Source organism: Rhinolophus hipposideros (assembly GCF_964194185.1).
Source record: "Rhinolophus hipposideros genome assembly, chromosome: 3".
NCBI lineage: Eukaryota > Metazoa > Chordata > Mammalia > Chiroptera > Rhinolophidae > Rhinolophus > Rhinolophus hipposideros.
In genome coordinates this window covers 62,706,988-62,731,876 of record NC_138049.1, presented here as the reverse complement: position 1 = coordinate 62,731,876, position 24,889 = coordinate 62,706,988, and the positions used below count along the sequence as shown (strand labels likewise).

General features: G+C 36.5%; 1 protein-coding gene across 3 annotated transcripts in view; it reads right to left on the bottom strand.

Annotated features, from left to right (window-relative positions):
• Positions 1 to 7,852: 7,852 nt before the first annotated feature.
• The window catches only part of RRAGD (Ras related GTP binding D), a 38,495-nt gene continuing 21,458 nt past the window's right edge, over positions 7,853 to 24,889 (bottom strand). For all 3 annotated transcript variants that reach the window (XM_081045357.1, XM_081045358.1, XM_081045359.1), the window contains 5 exons: positions 22,250 to 22,449; positions 21,317 to 21,431; positions 20,390 to 20,532; positions 16,029 to 16,177; positions 7,853 to 11,082 (listed from right to left, as the gene is read on the bottom strand). In XM_081045357.1, the coding sequence (XP_080901483.1) occupies positions 10,931 to 11,082; positions 16,029 to 16,177; positions 20,390 to 20,532; positions 21,317 to 21,431; positions 22,250 to 22,449 (759 nt within the window). In that variant the 3' untranslated portion in view covers positions 7,853 to 10,930. The remainder of the gene's footprint in view (positions 11,083 to 16,028; positions 16,178 to 20,389; positions 20,533 to 21,316; positions 21,432 to 22,249; positions 22,450 to 24,889) is intronic.

The following is a 24,889-nucleotide window of genomic DNA, read 5'->3' as shown; positions in this document are numbered from 1 at the left end:
ATATTTATTCTTTAGCATTTAAAAAATTGGCCATGATGAACATTTTAGTGTATTTACCTTGCTTGAGCCTTTATTTATAAAGCACAGGTATATGAATAGAGGTGAAATTCCATTGTACTTTTTTATACTAAAAATATCTGCCATCAGCTAACTAACGTAAAACAATAAAGAGGTTTAAGCTAAAGGAAAAACGAAGAAATGCAGGTTTTATAAAGGCTCAGGTTACATGTACTATTCTCAATCTGGCCCTCTTTATGTAAATAAAGGATTCTGGATAGGTTAACTGGGATTGGTTGAGTTTAACATGCAAACAAAGAATGCTGGTTGGCAAAGCAGTTAGCTTCTTTCAAAGTAAAGAATGTAAATGATCTGTTTGTCATGGTGAGAAAGAAGTCCATGGCTGAGAAGCTCAAAAGGTTATGGAGAACCGTGTAAGGCAAAGTTCTTCACGGTCTCCCAGCTCCGTGCTAATTCCCCTAACATAAATGACTCCACTTTGGCAATCTCTGTACACCTTGGATTGCTTGTTTTGCAAGTAGCAGTGCTATTACCAGGTAGATAGCATAAATTGACTAATTTTACATCAATGTCTTCCTAAAGTATAATTTAAAATCAAAAAGAGCTTGGAAAGACATACGTGGTCTCTAGTATAAACACCTGCCGTAGTTTTTTCTATTGTTTTTCCCCAGAATTTCCCCCTTTGGAGTAGTTAAGAAAAATGGGACTAATTTTCCCATAGGAATGTAGCTGATATTAATATTAGATGTTGTTCATTATCAGCAACATAAGTTCAAACTCTGGTTATTTTAACAAAACAGTCAGAAAGGAGTTGTTTTGTGCCCCACCTTACTGCATTGCAGCTCTAATGCTATGCTTTTGCCTACCACCTGGTGGCTGGCTGAGGGATCCAGTAGAGAAACTGATTCATTTTTTCCTTCTCAGTTTCTATTTTCAAGATATGTCTTCCTGCTCGTTCTATTTTAACACTTTTCTAATACTGTATTCCAGAAGAAAATATTATGGAGAGATATCAAGTGAGTATATTTGAAACCCAGTGGAGTGCTTACAATACTAGTTTCAGTAGTAGGTGTCTTTTACCAGATGACTTGTATATCATTTTAAAAGGTTTTTAAAAACCTTTTAATAAGCAAAGAATTAATAAGCAAAGAAGCATTTTATAAATGCAGTTGTAAATAGCTGTTTGCAATATTATTAAAATCATTTTTACTATGGCTTTCTTAAAAATTATACCTTTTCTTGGACATCCAATCTGCTACCATAGCTTTGAATTATCTGACATCTCCCCCAAAATCACAGCTCCTGGTATTAGGGATGAGGAAAAAGAAACCTACTTTGTATTGTGCTTTTGCTGTATTTGTTTGAATTACCTTTTTTTTTTTTTGTAATAAAGGTGACTTAAAATTAGCCAAAAAAATTACAATATTCTTATATTCCTTACTGTTTTTTTAAAAATTAGTTTCAGGTGTACAAAATAATGTAATAGACATTTACACCCTCACAAAGTGACAATCCGATCCCCCCTCATATTCCTTACTCTTTAGTTCTGATGAACTGATGAGTTTAACAAGAGGTATTTCTATTTCTAAATTTAGCTCTAAAGGAAACACCTGCAACTAAGATGAAACTGCTATTCATGGGTGAAAGAATAGGTTACTTCATGATGTGCCATCAGCTAGCGCTGGCACAGCTGTCTTCTCCTTCCCTCCTGCTGAGTCCCGGTGCCCTAAGAGCTCTTCGGGGTACTGTCCTGCCACTCTGTGCCTTTTTTCTTGTGTCCCCATATCCTGTCACCCCAATTTGTCATTCTCTGAACCCCTTTTGGCCACTTTGCTGACTAATCAAAGTTAGTCACCTACAAACTAGCCTAAATAGCTTAGAATTTCCTTACCCTCAAAGTAGCTTCAGTTTGCATTCATTGCAAAGGAAAGTGCAAAAGGACAAAAAAATTACTATGAGTTCAATACTTTTAAACAAATTTGTATTTTATTTACCACTAGAGCATCCACAAAGTTCCAAAAAAAATAATAGTTCATAGAGATGTGAAACATTCTTCAGTCTACAGATAAAGCGCAGAGCACACGTGAATTATGGAACTTCCTGTAGTAATTCTGCAGCCACAGGGCATTTAGGCAATATTATTAATGTCTTTAGGACAAACAACACTATTCTGCTTCCCATTAAATCCACTTTACAATTATAGGCAAACTTTGAATGATAATCAACTCATCAATTTCTAAAAAGCAGTCCTGGACTTCCCTGCAATGTATCCTTTTAGCACAAAATAACCAAAAAGTGCAGGTAATGCCACACTCCACCTGCCTTCCAGCGTTTTGTGAGAAAACAGCTGAGCCAGTCTGACTTCCCCGAAAGTTGAATTTGGGTTTAGGTCAGATGTTCTTAAATGGAATATATACCATACATTCCAGAATAGAGAGCAAACTTTTCCCAAATACATCATTCTTCAGAAAAGAGAGTTGCTTTATATTTTTGTCTTTCCTTTTTGAACAAAAAATACTTTTCAGGAAGACAATATGTCTTGAAAAGACTTCAAGCAGTGGCAGTTTTCTGTCTTATAAGGGTCACTGAACAAAATCGGGGGAAAAAGTGAAGACATATTTATTAATTTTTCCTGAGCGTATGACCTTGGAGAACAAGCATTGGAAATCACTATTAGTTGACTTTGTAAAAAGTCACTGAAAAGAAGAGTATAAAAAATACTTATTTGTAGAGACTGAATATGCAAGTGGGGGGAAAATCCTGTCGTAATGTTTAACAAAGGTTCTTGAGACTCAATAAAATCTCCATAGACAGCATCCTACTCAATTTAAAACATATTCTATCTTAAATAACTAGAAACGAACCGTTAGATTATTCAAAATATTGTCCCAATGATGCTAAAGACCCTGCTGTAGAAGATGTCTGTGAAGAATTTGAATAAAATTATTTGAGTGAGAAAAAAGCAATTTTTCTAAATACCATTTTGTATAATTTGTGATATTAAATGTGAGTAAGTATTTAAATATCTAATTTAATAAATGATTCAAATAGACTTTAAATTATTTAATTTACATCCATAAAATTGTAGATTAAATAATGTAGATTTTAAAAGCTATATAATCATTTTGGAGACACTAACACTTGCGGCACCCGTGTGCGTGCGTGCATGTGTGTGTGAGCGCAGAAGTGGAGGAATGATGAAAGCTCCCCCTAGGTGACTCCAATCCTAGTCCCCCACCACCTGCTTCCAATCCTAGTCCCCCACCACCTGCCTTCCCCATCCCTTTTAACAACTACAGGCCAAACAATGTCTCCGAAATTATAAGAATCACCTAGGGTGCTTATCTAAATACAGATTCCCAAACCTCTGCCCAGAAATTCTGATTTAAGAAGCCTGGGGTAGAGATAGGAATTTGCATTTTTAAGCTCCCTAGACAATTCTTAAGATCAAGTAATTTTGGGAAACACTGGCCTGAAACAGTAGGACATGAATTGGTAGCACCATTTCTTGCACGTTATAAACCTGAGTTCCTTCCTCTCCCACTGAGGTGGAGACCCATATAGGACTGGTCTCTCCCAGTCGGTCCCTTTACTGGCTGCTTCCAATGGAGGGGACATGAAAGCCTATTTACCAGGACCACCTTATAGAGAGGTCTGGGAGAAGTCCTGAGTCCTGATATTATCTGTTATAGTTGATGAAGGTGGAACGGAGGCAGAGAGAATTAGACAGCAGCTGAGGGACTTAGACATTAATGGAGGCTGGAAGCAAACAAACATCTTGTAGGAATGGGATTCTCCACAGTGATGGTGAGGGTTAGCATGGAAGAAACTGAGGTCTTAATTGCTCTGGTGTAGTTGGCCATTCAGGGAAGGGCCTTAGTTTTCTGACCTCAGTTTTGGGGTACTAGAAAGAGCCCCCTTGCCCTAGCAGCTTATTAGTACAGATTGAGGAAGCAGTGTGGTCAAGGCCTGAGGCAGCTGGACGCTAGTCGATGCCCTCCTCCACCTCACACCCCCACCCTGAGTTTCACAGCTAGATCAGCTCCTTTTCATGGGGAAGGGCCTTGTCCAGCTGGTTCTTGGAAGTGGCAAAATAGCACAAAAGGGCAAAACTTAGGGATTCTTGATACTGGATGAGACCAATGTCATCTGAATTAACAAAGGACCCCATAAAAGTTAGATATGAACTCATGAGTTACCAAACTCCAAGTAAAATTATTTCTTATAATCAAGGACAGAGTAATAGATGATTCTCTCAGGACTGCAGTCCCCTGGGTCCCCCCTTCCCTTCTAATACAACCCAGCATACGAGCACAAAAACATCCAAGGGGTGGCACTGAAAAGTAAAACTGCTCTGGTAAACATAGCAGAAGGTCCTGATCAAATGAAAGAAAAATTCAAGATCTTCCTCAGAATTTCCCCTATGTTTGTTAAGATCTTAAAAATTAACAGAGAGAGAAGGAAAATATTTTACGCTAGAAAGAAAATCCTCAGCTATCTCTGATCTGGCCAATGGGTTCACAGTAGCAGTGCTTTACAAATTGCAGGTCATGACCGATTAGTGAATTGTGAAATCTTTTTTAAAAAAGAAATGAAAGAGAAAAATACTAGAATGCATTGCATATAGAATGGACAATACTTCATGAGATTTAAAAAAGTAATATTTGCAAGTATGAGTGTGTGATAGTTTGCAATGTGAATTATATTTATTGTGGCTCACAACGACAAAAAGTTTAAAATGCATTTCCTAAAGGGATAACTCCTACAGTCTGTGCCAGGGCAGTTACAAGCATACCGTTCAAAGACTGCTTTGGTTGTAAGTTTACATGGTCATTCTGTTTTTTAGGATAATTTATTTTTTCAAGATTGAATACTAAGGACTAGACTCCATCTCAGCTTTAACTGCTAAATCATTTATTGAAACTGAAAATGTTATAGTCTACAAAGACCACTGACAGGTATTTACTGGGCTAGTCTTAAAAATCTTATTTTTGTTTATTATTTAGTTTTTATTTATTATTTTTAATAATTTTATTCATTTTATATGTAATTTAAATCTATTTGTTTTTATGGAATTGAATTGTTCCTTGGAACAACATGATACAGTTTGAAGTATCTTTAAAATTATGATAAGGACCATTCAAGCCTATACCTGGGGTGCCAAAAAAAATGTATACACATGACTTGTATTCATCTTTTGTTATCGGTATATATTATTACAATTTTAATAGTTTTCCCTTTCTTAAAATGTGTATACATTTTTTTGGCACCCTCTGTATGTTCACTTTGTCATGACTATTATAAAAAAACTGGAAAGATGCTGATGGTACAATTGAAATAAGATCACTGCCTGAACTTAACTTGAATTTATGATAAAAATAGGTATTCCTGAGAATCTGCTAGGCAAAGTTTGGCACATTTTAAAATATCATCCAACCTTTCAAAATTCAAAATGACCTAAAAAGAAACTCTGCATTAGCCTTACAGTCTATATTCTTGGAAAACCAAATGGCTGTAAAAGGTATTTAAGTCAGACTCCTCTCACATCTTGTACTGTGACTCAGATCAGCATATTAAGATAACACAAATATCTACTTTACGCACCACTCACAGTTCCCTGGTACAAACAGATTGAAAAGAGGAGTAACAGTAAATGAAACTTTCTATTAAATGTAATTCTGGAAATGATATTGCTTTCATGTATGTATTAGCAAAGTATGAACATTAAAATAATTAAAATTCACACTTTTAAGATAACTTACCTCTTTTCTTAATTACAAGGGCAAGTACTACTTCAATAAACATTCTCACTTTCTCAACCTACTTCTTACAGTGTATTTAGTCTTACAGTAAATTAATAATAGTAAATACAGCTATCAATCTGCTACTAGTTGAAAAACTCAACTTCTCAGATGCTAGTTATGCTATCTGTGGTCTTTGCTGGAGAGTGGTAACGTCTGATACAACTGTGGTTGTGAAAACTGACACCTATAAGGGCCTATCTGCAATTAAAGTGGTTTATTTTCTATAATTTTTAGATATTAAAATCCTTCCATTGCCACTATCTGTCTTTTAGCTATTTTACTAAGCACCATGTCTTACATATAATAAGTGTGCAATCAGTAACTGTTGAATGAAATAAATTATAATTTCTCCCAGAAAATGACTGATAAAGGAACTAAAACTCACGGTTCCTCTTATTTACCACACATTGTGTGGGCCTGCTGGTCCAGCTCTGATAAGGATGAACCACGGTTGGAGAGGGAGGTAAGGACCAGGGAGTCAGGGTCTTGCAAACTCTGTTAAGGAGTTGACTGATAATGGAGAACAAAGAAGGGTGGAGAGCAAGCAAGTGATATGGTCAGAAACAGAAAGGTCATTCTGGGTCTTATGTGGAGGATGGATGGATGGGGCAGAGAGAAACTGATTAAGAGGCTATTGAGATCCAAATAAGAGGAGATGGCGGTCTAAACCAGGATGGTGGTAGAAGAAACTGAGAAAAGAGATTCAATAGACATTTGTAGGACTGAGCTGAAAGAAGTGGGTGATTGATTGGAGGAGGTGAGCAGAAGGCAAGAGTCAAGAATGAGGCCCAAGTTTCTGGCAGGGATGCAAGGGAGGATAGTCACACCATCACAGAATATTTAACAGGAAAGAAGGCAGTTCAGTTTTGGACATGTTACATTTGAGGCTCCTCTTATGGAAAAGTCCAGGAGAGGCCATTTTAAATATAGGTGTGAAGAATTAGGATTGAAATGTATCTTTTTGAATTTTAGTCCAGGTCAGTGTTTTGGTTTCTATAAGTTATTGTTAAATATATTAAAAAGGCAAGATAAAAGGTTGAATATAGCTAAGATCAAAGGCTTAGTCTCTCTTCATTTTCTCAGGGTTTAATATACTATTACTACTTAGAAAACCTAATGATTGTAAAAGGTATTTAAATTTTCTTCTGATACTTAAACACTCTCTGTTAATATTATTTTTGACACTAGAGTTGTTGAATTGATTAGGAAGAAAAAAGCATTTTTGTTGACTTTCTTCTCTGAGTGAAGTACATTTAGAAGACTGCTTTTATTGATTTTCATAAAAATATCTCAGCATCTCAGACTTCATAAACTTATGCAGTACCATATCCTAAACTTCAAGTCCCCCTTTTTCACATTTATGGAAGGAGGGCATTTAAGGGGACATTTGGTGAGGCTGCTTAGAGTAGTAGTTGAGAGAGTGGATTCTTGAGTCAGAATCTGGGCCTTGTGTCTTACTAGTCACATGATCTTCACCAAATTCAAGATCATGTAATTTCACCTCTTTGGCCTCAGTTGCCTCAACTGTAAATTAGCAGTGATAATAGTACCTACCTCTTGGGTTTTTGAGGATAAGTTATGTGAAAGCACTTAAGAGCAGTGTGTTGTGTACTGTGTGTTCTCAATATCTATTATTATTAAATAATTCTGTTAAAGGCAGTGTTTTCTTTCTCCTAAATTTAATATCACTACTGATTAAAAATCTTGAAAATCGTTATTCCAGGTCAAGTTTTCCATCAGAAACAGGATTTTATACATAAGATATAACATCTAATGCTAGCCCTTTCGGAGAACTCTTAGGAGAGCTATTAAATTTGTAGAGTGGAATCTTACTAAGCATGTAAGGAATGCTAAGGTGGACTGTTAGGAAGAGACTTTCCAGACGGCTAAGGGTTAGGGCCAGAGCAGTAGGAATTAATATCTGAAGTTTACTGAAACAACAGTTCTATAGTCTAAACAGGCATGTTGCCATCAAAAATATGGAAGGATAAGAGGGTTTTAAAAAAATAAAAATGAAAGTGCAAATCCAATTTAAACAGAGTGATTTATCTTCATTTCCACAAAATGAAAGCTGGTTAATCAGGACAAACGTATTTGACTAAAGGGACCCAACAGTGCCAATAAAGCAGTCATATGTGTGTATGGGAAACAACCTCACAAATATGAAAGACCATAGTTCCTTTTCACAAAAGAGACCATTCTGCTCCCAGAAAGATTAGTAATGAATATGCTTAAAATAAAACAAGAGCCTTACCAAATCATGAGCATATGATACAGGCTTTTAAATTGGACGTTAACATTCATGAAAGCAATGGTTTAACAATGGTTATAAATGATGTACTACTTAAGTAAAACATAATACTATACGTGATTATAAATTACATTCATCCATACAAGTTGAACACATACTGCACTTTAATAATCAAGAGAGTTCAGCTATTTTTCTGGAGTATGTTTCAGAATTAGCATATAACCCGTATATAACGATATTGCTGTTTTTAATCATTTTATATTTAAGGGCCCAAAATATGTTCACAAAATAACACTGTCCATGACTGTCAACCCATTTTTTATTTATATTCCTTCAAACACACTTTACCCTGGTCATACACACTAATCTACATCCCTGAAAATAACCAAAGATGATAGATACTTCACAGAGTCTCACCTCCACATAGACGTTCTAATTGTCCTAGAAACCTGTAGGTCAAGTTCTCAACCTTTGACAATGAACAAAAATGTTCCAGAGCAGTCCCTATAGCCATGTATTTGGTCTTTGTATGTATAGCATAGGATTTGAGACCTAAATGTAGCCATGCATGTTGCAATAAGCTAAGTCCCATTATCAAAAATAAAATGCAAAAGGAATTGAGAGATTTTGTACTTTTAATGGCACAGACTTTAAAAACTGAATGCTTAGACATAATTCCTACATCTCTTTAACTAAGAGGTCATTGCCATGCTTATAGGTTTGAGGCAGTAATCTATACTAGTGTGTGATTAATCAAAGAGTGCACTTAGTACCGTGAACTTGGGTCCTATCCATAGCATTAATTTTGCCTTTCCCCCAAAGAATCATTTGTTCTTGAAGTAATAGGCTCTTAAGGCACATTTTAACAAAATCCATCATATACCCAGCTCAATAATAATATACCTAAGTAACGTGTGACTTACCAGATAGGCAAATGTCTCTATCTTGAGGATAAAGTCAATTAGAAAAGCAATTCTTCATTTATTTATTCAAAAAGAAACAGTGTGTAGAAAATATTAGAGAATTAGATTTATAAGAATAATCCACCTGTACCAGGCCTGTTGGCAAAGGTCCAACAGGGTACAGGTCTGGAAATCAGGGAAAAGACTTCCTTGGAACCCGGGGTTCCTACTCACCCAGGTTTCTGAGCAGAAATTATAAGGAAAGGAGTTAGAGCTCCTTCATGATTTTTGGAAACTTCTTTCCAAAATGCACAGACCCTTGGGAGGGCTCAAACTTTAAACCCCAATCAGCTACCATCTTAAACTGCAGTTACCAGCCTCAAAGGATTAGGACTTGAGGAGAGGAAGGAGAGAAAATGGAGAGAAGCCACAGATGGAAGTGGAATAGTTTCAAGGACAAGCTGCATTAGGAACTTGATAAATTTGGCTCGGAGCAGCTTTAATATCTCTATGAGGTTTTGCTAAAAAAATTTTATTTTCTAATACCCACAAGCATACCTTAGGGACTGACTCTTGGGATGGACCTAGAATTATCTCCTTGGATTGCTTTGGGATGGGGGTAACTTTAGGAGTCTCTTAACTTGCTGTTACTCTAAAGTAAACGTAAGTGAAAGAATTTCATAGAAACAAACATACAGCTAACTGTAATGCTTCCTGTCCCATCCTTCCCACTGACCTTTAGGGGTTTTCAGGATGACTTTTCAGCTATGCAGGGCATGCTGCTGGCAAGCTGAGCTCTAGTTCAGTCATGAGGTGGGAACAAGCAGATTCCACAAGGCACACTGTCACAGATGAGGAGACTCAGAGGTGACAAATGTGCCCAACAGGATTCAGCTCTGAGGTACAGATCTGAGACATTCCCCGTGATTGTGGAGCAATTCAAACAAAACAAAACAAAACCTGGTCCTAAATTAACATTTCAAATGTGGCACAATAATAGGCCCACTTCATAGGGGCCAAACATACAGATTGTATATATAGTTTTACATCTGCAGTTGCCAATCACCTACATTTGGGAAATCCTGTGACCTTGGATATTACTTTAGCCTGGGTGGCAGGTACAAAAGAGCCCCCAGGAACCTTGCAATTTTGCAACATTCTTATTTCTCTCCAGTGATCGGCACCATTTTGGAAATCTGGTCCCAAAGGTTCTAAAGAATAGTAATGCAGCAAAAAGAAATAACCTCTCTGTATAAAACGATTATAGAGATGTGTGCTGAGGTAAAGAGCTTTGTAAAAACTGTTGACTAGGGAAGCACTGCCACAGCTATATAAATGTTTAGATACATTTGGTGCTAATATTATTCTACAAAACTCCCATTTACACCAGTTATAAACAAAGGATAGTTGTTATTGCTCCTGGAGCTTGCTGCCCTAATCTGTTCCAGCTCCACTGAAAAATGATTTTTCTCAACAATTGGTAGCAAAGATTCCCAAATTTATAAAAAGTCATTGCCAATGCATCACTTTTTGATTAGTTTCTCATTGCCAATAGACAGGAACTACAATATGCATGTCCTTGACACCACGTACAGAAAAAAGCTTTAAAAAGTTGTTTTATCAAAGTTTTGTTCAATGAGAAAAAAACATGAAAAAGTGCAAAATATATACAGTTCATGGCAGTTCTCACAGGATTTTTCTAACTACAGACCATAAAAGTTTACATTTGTGTAATGAAATTACAGTGGATTTCACTTCATTGTTAATATACAAGTTTTTGCTTCAAAGTGCTTGCTTTATTTGAAAACGACAAGATCAAGAGGGTTGCAGGAATTTTTTTTTACAACAAATTTATGTTATGTGTCCCAATATCCTTCTTCCTCTTCCTTTAGTGCAACATAGTGCAGCAGCCTCATTGAAATGTCTGATTTTAATAGATGTTCCTGAAACCTCACCTACAGTAGCAGTCTAGGGGTCCCATTGGGGGTGGCTCCTTTTTTCTTCTGCAGCCGATTCTGAGCCTTTCGCGATTTCACCACTTTCATTCTCACCTCAAAAACTTCATGGATGGCCTTCCGGAAGCAATGAAAATTATAGTCAATAAGCCCTGGAGAAGAAAACAAAAATATTCAGAAATGGCACAGAAATAATCTCCTGTTCATGTCAGCCATGGCGAGAACTAGCCAGTAGGGGGCGGTAGAGGAATGGCTCTAAGATAAAGTCCACAGATTTCTCTAGGTCTGCAGATGGCCTTCAGGAATTGCAGAAAAATGCATTAGTGTATATTTTTTCCTAAGGAAAGTTTCCAGAGTATATACCACATTTTCAAAGGTATCTATGATGTAAAACAATGAACTGAACTGCACATTTTTTTTTTACCTTTAAGAATTAGATTTCTTACAATTAAGATATATCTTCAATGAAATATTTACTAGTACTTCTCTCTAAAAGGTATTATTAAATTGTCTTGAGTCGAGGCAGATCCTGATTTGGAGTATGGCTCAGAGCTCAAAGCCACAGTATCAATCAAGTAATCGATCAATCGATATTTACTGGATATATATTATATTTAAACCATTGTCATAAGCCGTGAGGGAAGCAAAGTCTGATTTTAGAGTAGTAATAGTCACCTCAGGTCAATGCAAGCTCACGAATTCAATAACCAATGACACTCTCAGTTCTTCAATATTAAGCAAATTTTAAATAGAGAAATAGGGGAGAATCTTCTTGTGTTTTCAGAAATCAATTAGTAGTACAAAAATAGAATGAAAGATAATCCAAGGTCTTGACTGTGTTCTTTATCACCACCACTAATTTGTAAAAGTGTTGAGAGCAACACCAATTAGGATAGGCAGTTGGTTCTATTTGCTCTTTTTACACTTATCAAAATAACTAGCCCAGCCAGTGTTTACGTCCACTGAGGTGATGCTTCCAGAGACCCAAAGAAAGAATTGAGATTCCAGTCAAGGAGTGAAACTCTTCAAAGTAGTCATACAATTAACTGCAAGTGAACTGGAGGAAACACCCTCTCAGCTTCCAGGAGCAGTAAACTCTGAGTGGCACCCTCTGCTGCTTCTGCAGCAATAACAACCAGAAGTGTAGTGAAACTACATAGGAGACCATTTCCTCAAGAAAAGACTACTGAGGAAACAAGGGGAAAAGTAATAAGAAACAAGGAGCAAAGAAATGATCTTATTTAGTGGGAAACAACCTTACAATTTTCTGTGTATAACACGTGCAACCAATTGCCTTAGGAAGAAAGTTTACTTTGACTGGCTCAAATATTCAACCTGGGAAATTTCAGAGACATTCTATTGATGTCAATAAGCCCTGGTTGACGGTTCTTGGCAAATCTTAGCTTATTCATCTTTGCACATTGTTAAATGTGCAAATTTAAAAAGAAAATTAATTTTGCTGCATTTTGAGTTTTAAAAGTAAAAAGGTAAAAATTCACAACTGAGGTTTTTAAAGGACATAAGAATTCATATAAAGAGCTTGCTATTTATTTCAACCCTCTCACTAAAGGCAGTTGAAAACACAAGAACAGAGACATGAACAAAATAAGCACTATCTTTACCACCATACACAGTTATATGATGGTCCTAATCTTTCTCTGGTTCAGTGATTGTCACCCTAGCTGCACAATAAAAACATCCAGGGAACTTTTAAAAATTTAACAAACCTCAGGCCCCTCTCCCAGGAATTCTATTCTAATTATTTGGAGAAGGACCCAGATGTCCATATTTTTTAACTGCCTCCCTTTGCAAGGTGCCTATAATGTGCAGCCAAGGCTGAGAACCCCACATCTGCTTTCAATCCCCTCCTTTCACCAAAGCAGTCACTGAGATCATTAATGAAAACTCAGGGACCACAGGAGAAAAAGCTAACCACCAAGTGCTGGTTATCAGCACCAACAGGACTCAACAACACTTGAGATTAAAGCAACAAAACAAATCAAACAACTCCATGCATTTTTCAGCACTAAGTTCTTTCTAAAGACAAGCTCCTGAAAGCTATTTGATCAACTCATCTGGTTTGCCTGGGACATTCCCAGTTACAGCACTGAAGGTCTCCTGTCCCACAAACGCCCTTTGTCCCAGGCAAATGGAGATGGTTGGTCACCCTAAAAAGCACCGAAGTTTAACATGATGGGATTTAACCTAGTCTGCCTACTTTTTTACATTTCTTAGTTATGACATTAAAACTAATACCTAGGTTTCTAGTTAAATAAATTCTACAAAATTTGCGTATCCTCAGAGATGGCTTAGCAGTAACTTACCAAAGATCTACATGATAAATTCCTGCTTAAATTTACTTCTACAATCATAGATGAAGGTTAAAATTAGTGGGCAAACAAGTGAGGAGAAACAGGACTTATATAGTTTGAAAGCATATATTAACTACAAAGGGAAAAATAGGGACTTTCCAGTGGAAAAGCTGGCACACATAACCTTAACTAAGTCAAGGTCAGTGTCACCCGTAATTAAGACATACCAACATCATTAACGACTTGATATGATGCCCTGAGAAGGACCCAACCTCATTTCTGTGTGATATTCTTGCCAAAGTGCCGAATCTCATTCCAACTGTGTGAAAATAGACAAACCTAATTTGAGGGACATTCTACAAAGCAATTGATCGGTACTCTTCAAAACTATCAAAGTCATGAAAGGCAAAGATCTGTCACAGATTGGAGGAGACTAGGAGAAATAACTAAATCAATCTGGGATCCTGGAACAGAAAAGGGTGTTTTGGAAAAATTAGTGAAATTTTAATAAGGTGTGTACTTTCACTGATAGTATTATACTGACGTTAATTGTCTAGTTTTGATAACTGTACTGTAGTATGTAAGATGTCAGCATCTGGGGAAGCTGGATGAGGAGTACATGTAAACTATGTAGTATTTTTGAAACTTGCTGGTTAAGTCTAAAATCAGTTCAAAATAAGTAAGCTCTCCAGTTTAATAAATTATATAGTTTAATATAGTGTGGGGGCCATAGTTGTACTATTTGTATTACTTTTTCTTAGCTTCCAAAATCAACATGAAATATTAATGATCAAATATAAATACTGGAAATACTTTTAACCAAGGAAATGTATGCATTGTGGTTTAAAACATAATACACACTACTGATTCTATACAGAGAGAAACCCAAGAATCTTTAGTTCTAACTGCCATACACTGTGGTGATCACCTTGGGAGAAAGTCACTTATATTTCCTGGGTCTGGGGAAAGTCACCTGTAATTGAGAAAGTGAAACAATGGCCTTGTCTATTTTCAAAATTCCGCGAATCTAGTATATAATCTGTTTTTACTTGCAGCAAAATGAAAATAAGAAGTAAAAGATTAATACCATTTAATTATTAAATTTTGAGGGCCAAGGACACAAAAGGCAATTTAGTTGGTAATAGTCAGTAAATACAACTTCACTAAGAAGCAAGGAAATGTCAATTTAAATGATATACCAGTTTTCAATGATCAGCTTTTAATGTTAATACCCAATATTGAAAAGAATACAGCAAAATGGACATACTCATATTCTCTTAGTAGTATAAACCCATAAAATCTTTCTGTACTATATAGGACATTTGGTAATATGCATTAGAAGCCACCAAACCATGCCTACCCTTTGATCTAAGTAATTCCATTTGTTGAAGTTTTTCCTGAAGGAATAACCAAAGATGTACACAAATATTTAGTGCAAAGAACATCATCATAGATTATTAATGACATCAAAATCTAGAAACAATATAAATTTCTAACAGAAGAAACACATTTATTAAAATGACGTGGTAAAAATGATTTAGTGAACTTGGAAAGATGTCTGTAATAATTTAAGTGAAGATTACTAAATAGTATTTATTTATCATACAATCCCATTTATAGATATAGATTAGATATGAAAAAGGCTGGAAATTTATACAGAAAATGTTAAGAGTGAGAAGCTTATCAATAATTATTTTTTGCTTATTTTTTATTCTAAATTTTCTAAATGAATCTGTTAATTTTGTAATAAAAAGAAACAAAAATCTAAATTATGTTTTCATGCTCAATGAATTAGGAAAGATTTCATGATATAAATAAGGGAAAACAACAGGATGTAAAACTATATAGACAATGTGGCCTCACTTTTGTTGGAAGAAGGAAAAGATGAAGGGAGGAAGGGAAGATGGGAAGGAGAAAGAAAGGGAGCAAAGCAGGAAGAAAAATCCAGAAATTTAACATGGGGTTTAATTCTAAATGGTGAAATTGAGTGGTTTTATTTTGTTCTTTATACTTTCCTAAATTTTCAAAGTATTTTTATAGTGAACATGTATTGCTTTACAAGGGAAAAAGCTGTTTCAGTAAATGTGACTATTGCCACTTTGTTGGAACATTTTTTTACCCAACAAACTGGTAAATCATATACTAGTTACTAGCAGAAATCCTTGGTGATATCAGTAAGCTGGTATTCCAGTTTAGGTAGCAGGGGGAAAGTGAGTATCTTTATGAAGTTAATTGCTTTGGTTTTAAAATAAAATTAAATTTGGTCCTAAAATGATATTTGGTGACGTTACTAGGTATATTCATGTCTTCTCTTTTCGAAATGATGCCTCCCCTGTGTTTTGAGGACTAAAGAATATACAAAGGCTGACAGAAGTTAAATACTGTCTAGCTTTAACTTTACATGGGGAGCACAAGTGGTCACACGGTTCCTAAAACTTTGCAGAGGTGTGGACCAAGAGATAGGCCTTGACTCGCACTGTCGGCTGGGAGCCCTCCCTCGGGTAAGAGACTTTCCAGCCTGGCAACAATGCCCTTGCTCCACTCCCAGGAAAGCTAAGACCCTTGGTCAGAGGGTCCACTTTCACTTCCACTTTCACCTCATTACAGTGTTCAGTAGAGGGCAGGCTGATTCACGGATCCCCAAAGCCTGATAGATGTGGGCAGAAGCCAAGGGAGGCCTGTGACTAAAGTCTGGAAGCTGCTAACCACATTCAACAAGCAATAGAGGCAGTATTATTCTGAATTGAAATACTTCATTTAAATCTCTCACACACACACATAATTACCTTTTCTTTCAAAGCTTTCCTCTCTGACAAAGCAAACAAGAGCCAGGAACTTTGTCACCTCTTTTAAATAAAGAACTGTGGTATTATTCAGCTTTATAATGGCTGTTGATTCCTTGTCATAGGGGGTTCCTGCTCCATCTTCTTTGAGACTAAATGGAGATAGAAACCAAAACATATTTGACTATTGAGAAAGAACGACAAATTGTAACCCAGCAACAGAGGCCAGCACTCATAATGACAAATACTTTGCATTTACTGTGTCTTTTAGCCAAAGATCTCAGACACACAATCACAAGTATGTACACAGAAAATATGACAGTCACTTTCCTATTGACACAATGAGTGGCTGTTGCAGCAGGTAGGTAACCCTCCAGACACCTGAGGAACACAGGTGAGGGATGGAGATTAGCTGTTCTCTCCTCCGTGGCCCACAAGGGCTTCTTATTTTCTCATGAGAGAATAACCAGGCTGTCAAAAGCATGGTCTGATGAAAGACCAAGAAGGACTGGAGAACTTTCCAAATTAAAAAGCCGAAAGACACACGTGTGTGAACTATAAAAGATAGAAGCGGGATCAAAGGTAAAATTTGAATATGGACTATATGTTAGATAATAGAGTAATGTAGCCATGCTAAATATGCTTAGTTTGGTAATTAAACTGTGGTCCTGTAAAACAATGTACTTGTTCCTAAGAGATAGATGCTCAAATAACTAGGATCAAAGAATCATGATGTCTGTAACTTACTCCCAACTGGTTCAGCAAAAACAAACAATGTGGAGTAGGAGAAGGGAGCACAATACTAGCAAATATGGCAAATTGATAAAAACTGGTGAATTCCAGTGAAAGGTATACAGGAGTTCACTGTACTATCAATGCACATTTTCTGTAGGCTGGAAATCTTTTCAAAATAAAAAGATAAATAAATATATTGGTCTATTTAAAAAATGGCGTGGCCCACAGATGAATTTGGTTTGAATCTCAGCCCTTTTACTATGTGAACTTGGGCAAATTGAGTAACTTCTTTGAGCCTCAATGCCCTCATCTGTATACTAACAACAATTACTTCGGAGTTTCTTAATGTAATGAAATAATACATAGATAGCACTGAGCACAATGCTCAGAACATTTTAAATTCATGTTAACTGCTATTATTATCATTATTATTACCTTAATGATTGAAACTGGATCTTCTGAAGACATTGATATGATGGAAGAGTTATGTATCCTTTCTTCATTGGCAAAGGAGCCCTTCCCTGTACCTTTTCCCCTTATTTGTAACTGTGTATACATTTTCCCATTTATTTTTACTTCACAAATATATGAATAATTGACCAGAAAACCTGACTTAACTGGAACTGAGCTAAGCCTTATTAAAATAGCATAGTAATTCAGCCGGTGCCAAACCTTATCACTTTTGCATAGCAAAAGCCAGCATGTATTAAACATGTACTTTGTGGAGGGCACCATTCTTTGTTCTTACCATACATTATCCATTTTCTGGCACAAGGATCCTCTAAGCTAGGTTTTGAGGAACTGAGACTGGGGAAAGTAAGATAACTCGGTCAAAGCTCATGGATGATAGGGGTATAGCCAGACCTCAGACTAATCTAATTTCAGAGTTAATGCTTTTAATCTCATAAATACCACAAGGGGGTAGGATGACAAACCAGATTAAATGAAAATGCCTGAATTGTATTTTAAAGGAAATGTAAGTTTGTAGTTTTGAGAGTATTTTAAACTGGCACAGGGGTGGCTGGTTAGCTCAATTGGTTAGAGTGTGGTGCTAATAACACCAAAGTTGCTGGTTCGATCCCCGCATGGGCCACTGTGAGCTGTACCCTCCTTAAAAAACAAAACAAAACAAAACTGGCACACCCATGGCTACTTAAAAGTAAATTGTGGAAGTCAGTTTTTAAAAAAAAATGACTCAACTCAGTATAATCTACCAAATCAGTAAAGAAAAATCTTTCAGCGTTGGATCTCAGATGTTAAGGATGTTTTAACAGAATTTTAATTTCCTTTGTATTATTTTTAGCTACTATTTTTCTAGAATGAATTTCTCTTGTTTATAAGTAATGTTCTGAGAACAATAAACTGAAACATTTAAAAATTTTTGCCCAATGAAGAAAACTGCTATGTTTTCTTCAGTAAATAGAATGCTATGTTACATAGATATGAAACATTGTTTATTACAGGAAAATTCTTAAGTGATAATGTTAAATTTAAAAAAGAGTACATGAAGTTACAAATACAAAGTGATCACATTATCCTAATAATGACACACAGAAATAAGAATAAAACATAAAAATGTTAGAGACTAAAGGTGATGAGATTAAGGGGTATTTCAATTTTATTCTTTATACTTTCACATATATTTTCTGCAATGAGCACGGATTACATTCATAATCAGGAAAAAGTAAACATTAAACAAATTGGAAAAACAAAAAGACCAAAAAAAGTTACAAGCAGAAATTGTTGAGGTTTTACAACCACAACAACTATGTTCTACTACTCAAGTTTCTATCTACAAAGCAATGAAAACACATGAAGATGAAAAATATTTTAAAGTGTGTGTGTGTGTGTGTAGAAATGACCTACCTTAGCAGAAGCTCAGCTGAGATTCCTGAGCAAACCAACTGAGGCACCAGGTCACCTGCTTCTAAATACTGCTGGTCTCCAGGGAGCAGCGGAGAGCTGGCAGTAAGCCTGCTTCCTGGGCTGCTGCGTGAATTCCTGGTCCCCTTGCCCTACTGGTTAACTGGGCTGGCTCCCTGCCTCTCCAGCAGTCTGAGGAAACCCCAGAACCCCGAGTCCCCGCCCTACCTGAGACTCAGACTGGTTCTCACTAAACCTGGTGGGTTCTCAGGAACACTGCAGGAACACTCTAGCACAGAAAAACAAGTTGACGGCAGGGCCCAGCTCCCTCCTCTTCCCTCTCCCTCCCCATTTTGTTTTAGCTGGGTAAAAGTAACTCTGATTACCATCATTTACATGAACAATGTACCACTTACGTCTAATTACCGTATGGCACAATAATGATGATGCATATCATTAAATATGTGCCAGACTGTGTTGTTCATCTATTTGAATACACAACAATGTAGACTGTAATCAGGGTACATTCAGTTTCCTTGACTATTTCAAGGTCATGCACTTACAGTTTAAAAACTATAGATTACTGTAGGGCAATAATCTTGGGAAATCAGGTCTATTTCTAAAGCCAGATGACAGTGTTTAATACTAATAATAATACTAATAATAATAATAATAGCAGTTACATTTATCCAGGGTCTACCAAGTGAAGCCTAATGATATTTTATCCTCACTACAGTCCTAAGAAATATCACTTTCCCTTTTGCATAAAGGAAGGGACTGTGTGTGCATGTGTGTATAACAGAGTTAACCAAGAGAATATGGACTGAGTGAGCAAAGAATTTTAAGCCAGTGGAAGAGAGAAATGGTGAGACTAAGACTCTTACAGAAGCTGACAGAGGAGGCTGTCTAAAGAAGGTCACAGCCAGGAAATAAAGAGCAAGATGAAAAACGCTTAAACTCATCAAGGATTGGTTGAGGATGTGAGATCCAGTATAAATAGGCAGCAACAACTTGATGTCTTAATTAGACAAACTAGTTCACACCCATTTACTCTGTACAACACCCATTCAGCAAATTTATAATTATGTGGAATTGTTTCTATGTCTGGTAACATAATCAATTTTCCCCACTCCTTGTTTATTTTATATTATTCTAAATGTTCAGAAAATTCTGCTTTCTAAGAACATAAGACCATAATAATAGTTAATGTTTGCTTAGTTTTATAATTCTCTGCTGCCCACAATAGAAGACAATTAAAAATATATTTAAAAACAAAAAACACAAACCAGTAGTTATCTCCTGTAATAAAGAAGATAACAAAACTGTTGTTAATATGAGATATTTATTTAGAGTTCAAAGACACTATTTATTTGTCTCTCCCAAGTGCATGATATGATGACAGATTTTTTTCAGTAGAGGAACTAGGAATTAGGCTTGAGTTCAAATTCTAGTTCTGCCCCTTACTGACAGTGTAAGCAGAGATTAGAAATTTAACCAGTGTGAACCTCCATTTTCCCATCTTTAAAATGGGGTGATAATTCCTGCCTAATGGAATAGTGGAGAATTGAATGATATAATGCAAGCAATGAGATTATTAACATAGTGCCAGGCATTTACTCAACAATTATTTGTTACATGCTAAATGGTATATTTATTTATAGATCTCATTTAACAAAAGTATTAAAATCAAATAAGTAAATGAAAAATGTCTCCAAAGTAATGAAAGAAGTATGGCTTAATTATAGCCTTAAAAATGTTTTACTTACCCATAAATACAAGAGATGTCAATAACCACATCAATCATATCACAGCAGAGCTCATAGGTTTGCATGTCCACTGGGGTACTATCAGTTGCAATATAAATTTTACTGACCACATCAAATAGAAATGCCTTTTCAATTCCAGAATTCTGAAACAAAAAGACAATGATGACTTAAAGCAACAGCTGATTTCAGACCAGGTCGTGGTTACATAAACTTATATTGCCATCCTCAATGTAAAATATGAACAAGCAAAAATTAAGTTACTAAAAATTTAGGTTGTTCCACTTTATTACAATTTAAACCTCACTCATAAACTTCTTTATAATGGACTTGCGTAAGAAATGAAAGTGGAATTAATTATCACAAATTATGTATTAATAATTTAGGTAAACAAATTCAGTGGTGTTTCCTGGCTTAGAGGTCTACCTACAGTTAGGAAAAAGGGCCAAGTAAAAACACTAATTTTACTGATTTAAAATTTAAAAATATCTAAACAAGCAAACTCAAACTGTGCAATGAGAATTAATGTGAGTACAACCAACAGGTCTGCCTCAGTTCTACTCTGCGAAACCTAACTAGAGCTGGCAGCTTGTAGGCTTCATTCAATCAGCACGTCATTCGGTGTGAACCTATATATGTTATCGCCAAGACCAACTTTTATGCTCTCTACCTCTGGTAGGACTCTATTAACATTGAATGACGGCCTACAACTTGAATAAACACTCCAATTATACCAGTGAAATACAGGAATCAATGTTTGAAGTTAAGTTTTAAAGGACCTGAAACAACCTGTAGGAGCAATCTCCAAAAGTAATGCTTCGGTGACCTTAAAATGCTGTAAGAGTAAGAAGAAAGAAGGTAGTTTTCACTCTTGTAATGTTAATCTTAAATTCTGCAAATGACACTAACAGGATGAGATTATTTACTTACTGAGATAAAGATGTTTAGCAAATTTTCCAGGGTGGGGAGTTGTGGAATTAGTTTCTGAACCACTTTGCTAAAAGCTTCAAATATTGAATGATCATATATGCTTGTCAGATAAAAGCTGAAAGAGGAAACAATATTTCATCACGTTTTCTCCCCGACTGAGAAATAGATTGCTTAGGCTCTGTCATAACACCAGTACCCCGCCTTCTAGAGCTACACTTCTTACACACACATTCCAGCCCCGTTGAGAATTCAACATGATCTTGGTAAAAAATGAACAAGTTTTAACAGGCCATTCCTCCCCAACTCCCCCAGAGCAAGAACTGTGCCCATTCTCATCTGCTGACTGGCTGGAATGGGAAGCTTAAAAATGCATTGTATGTGTCCACACCAGCTACCTTACATTCTGCAAGACAATGCACACCAGGTTATCTGCATACATGCCTTAGGTTGGTAATGGTAATACTATTCATATTGACGTGTCTAATTTTTTCACTTTCCAATTTGCAAAATGAAGGATATATGTAGCACCTCACAAAAAAATGATAGAGAAGTGGTCTTCCTCTGTATTTCTACTTGAATTACCTTCAGAGTTAGAGATACTACCGTATTTATCAAGAACTGTAAACTTCAGAGTCAGTTAACTTCCAGGATTATGTTCATGGGTTTTATGTTATGTGTTTTTCAAATGGGGGAAGAATCTTAGCTTTGACCATTTGTTAAAAAACATTTTTTTTTAACCCCACTGCTTTTTCCCAAGATCAGAATTAGCACATGCAAAGCTTTTTTTTTTTTTTTTTCTCAAATACTATCCCAAAGTCTACAGTAGAAAATGGGGTAAACAGGTACATTACTTCCCGTGCCAAACCACTTCTGGACCCCACAGCTGCTTTTTTCCATTCATGACTGTAAACCCTGCGGGGTTTCTGTTCTCACCTGAGGTGAATTTTTTCTAATCCAGCATCAGCAAGGTCATCATTTGCCCTCTGGTGAATATCTCTTTGAGTTTCAATTTTGTGGTCATCTGACAGACCATCCACTTTATGAATAAACACCTCGAAGTTGATGTCGGTATTCACTTTGTAGGCCCTGGTCACTGTAAGGTGCAGCCTGGCCAGGGCCTCCATGTAATCGTCCTGGGAACAAAGGCACAGTCCTGTTAGGGGAGGCCACTTTGCCTCCTACACCTTCTAAACTGCCTTCCACGTATATTCTTCCCCCTGCCCCAGTTTTATTGAGGTATGCTTGACAGATAAACATTGCATATGTTTAAGGTGTACAGTGTGATATATTGATACTCATATATGTTGTGAAATGATTCCCCCCCAAGCAAGATAACCTTTCCAGCACCTTGCCTCATACTTAACCATTTTTTTCCTTCCCACATACATTCTTAATCTGGACACTGTCTGGGTACAACCTCCAAAAATATTTCACAAAAGCTGGTTTCATAGAATTCAAGATTGAAAACTTAAGTTTTATTAACAAAGAGATGAAGAAGAAGGCCAGAAAAACACAGCTGTGGGCAGTTGTGACTATCTTGGTGACAGTCATGAAGATCAGAGTTGCAATTTTGTGAATTGCAAATTCACAAAGGTCACCTAAGACTTTCCTTGGGATACAATTTCTCCCAAATTTTTGAGTCTCCTGGTGAATGGTGACCATCAATTAGAGATGAAAACATGGTATGAGTCCCTGGGAGGATGGGGAAGGAGCCAGGAGGAAAAATTTTAAGAACCACTGGTCTAGAGCAGCCAAATGGGGCCCTTGGCTGTTGTTTGTAAGTAAGGTTTTATTGGAACACAGCCACACTCATTTGTTTACATACTGTGTGTGGCTGCTTTCATGCTACAATGCAGAGCTGAGTGGTTCTCCTCTGCAGAAACTCCTCAGAGACAGTATTGCCTGCAAAGCCTGAAATATTTACCATCTGGCACTTTACAGAAAAAGGTTGCTGACCCCTGGTCAACAGTCATTGCCCCAAATAATGCAATTGTATTTTTTTCCCCTTCCCACCGATGATACCTATATAATAATATAATGAATACGTGTGTAAGCATCTCTCTGTTTAAGAAATGAAACATTAGACACTGAAGCCCTGTGCATTTCTCCCCATCCTCCCGGACCACCCCATCACTCTACCCCGACCCTCCACAGGTACACTGTCCAAAGTTTAGTTTTATTCTCACTCATCTCTGTGTACTTTACTACATACATATGTGTTCCTAAACAACATACAGAATTCACTCACATTGTTTTAAAATTTACAGCAATATCAAGTTATACATATATATTACAGTTTGCCTTTTTCACTCAACATTATGTCAGAGATTAACCTACATTGAAGCATGTAACTCTAGTGCATAGCTCTTTTTTCTTTTTGTAATTCTTTTTCTGGGGAACAGTGTGTTTCTCCAAAGCCCATCAGCTCCAAGTCGTTAGCCTTCAATCTAGTTGTGGAGGGTGCAGCTCACTGGCCCATGTAGGAATCGAACCAGCAACTCTGCTGTTCAGAGCTCACGCTCTAACCAACTGAGCCATCCGGCTGCCCCATAGCTCCTTTTAACCCTATAAAATTTTATTGTATGGATGGTCTGTAATTTATCATATATTTGCCCGTTGATGGACATTCAGAATGTTTCCAGTTACGTGCTAGTTCAGACAATGATAATGTGGACAGTCTCATACACTCTTCATTGTGTCCATTTCTGAATTTTTTAGGTCTCACTCTGAAGGCTGCTCTTTTGGGTTATAGGAATGAACACCTTGAACTTGACTAGATAATGTGTAAGAGCACCCAATGCTCCAGACCCTCACCAACACTTAGTGTTGTCAGATCTCTTAATTATTGCCAATTTGAAGTGTATGAACAGGTCTACTTTTTATAGCAAAAAAAAAGGGAAAGGGATCTGCAGGACAGAATTTAAGGACTTTTCACCCCTCTTTTGACCCCAAACCTGGACAAACACAGAAAGCCAATAAAAAAATGAGATGTTTTTGGCATTCTTCTATTCCCCAAACTAAATTGATAAACATGTATTCCTAGTCTCTAGATAAATAAAAATATTAAAGATAATAAGAAGTGATTTAGAAAAAAAATAGCAAATGGAATCTTTCTCATCCTCACACTCTAAAGAGTTGTTTAAAATGAAAGACAAATATTGGACACTGGGCTGGGAGATTGAGTAGTTTGGAAAAATTCTAGACTAATGATTTGCAGCACTTTTGTTATACGTTAAAATAGGTCAGATAAAAATTAAAGTTATTACTATATGGTTTCACATATTTGAAATTCTTGAAAAAGCAAACAGTGACAGAAAGCTGTGACAGAAAGGCTGAAGTTTGAGGTACTGCCTGAGAAAGGACACAAAGAAAACTTTTGGGGTGGTAGAAATAGTCTACACCTTGAATTTGAGGTAGTTACAAGCTGTATACATTCGTCAAACACATTGAGCTATGCACTTAAAACAAGGGCATTTTAGGGCCAGCCTGGTGGCTCACGTGGTTAGAGCTCCATGCTCCTAAGTCTGAAGGCTGCCGGTTTGATTCCCACATGGGCCAGTGGGCTCTCAACCA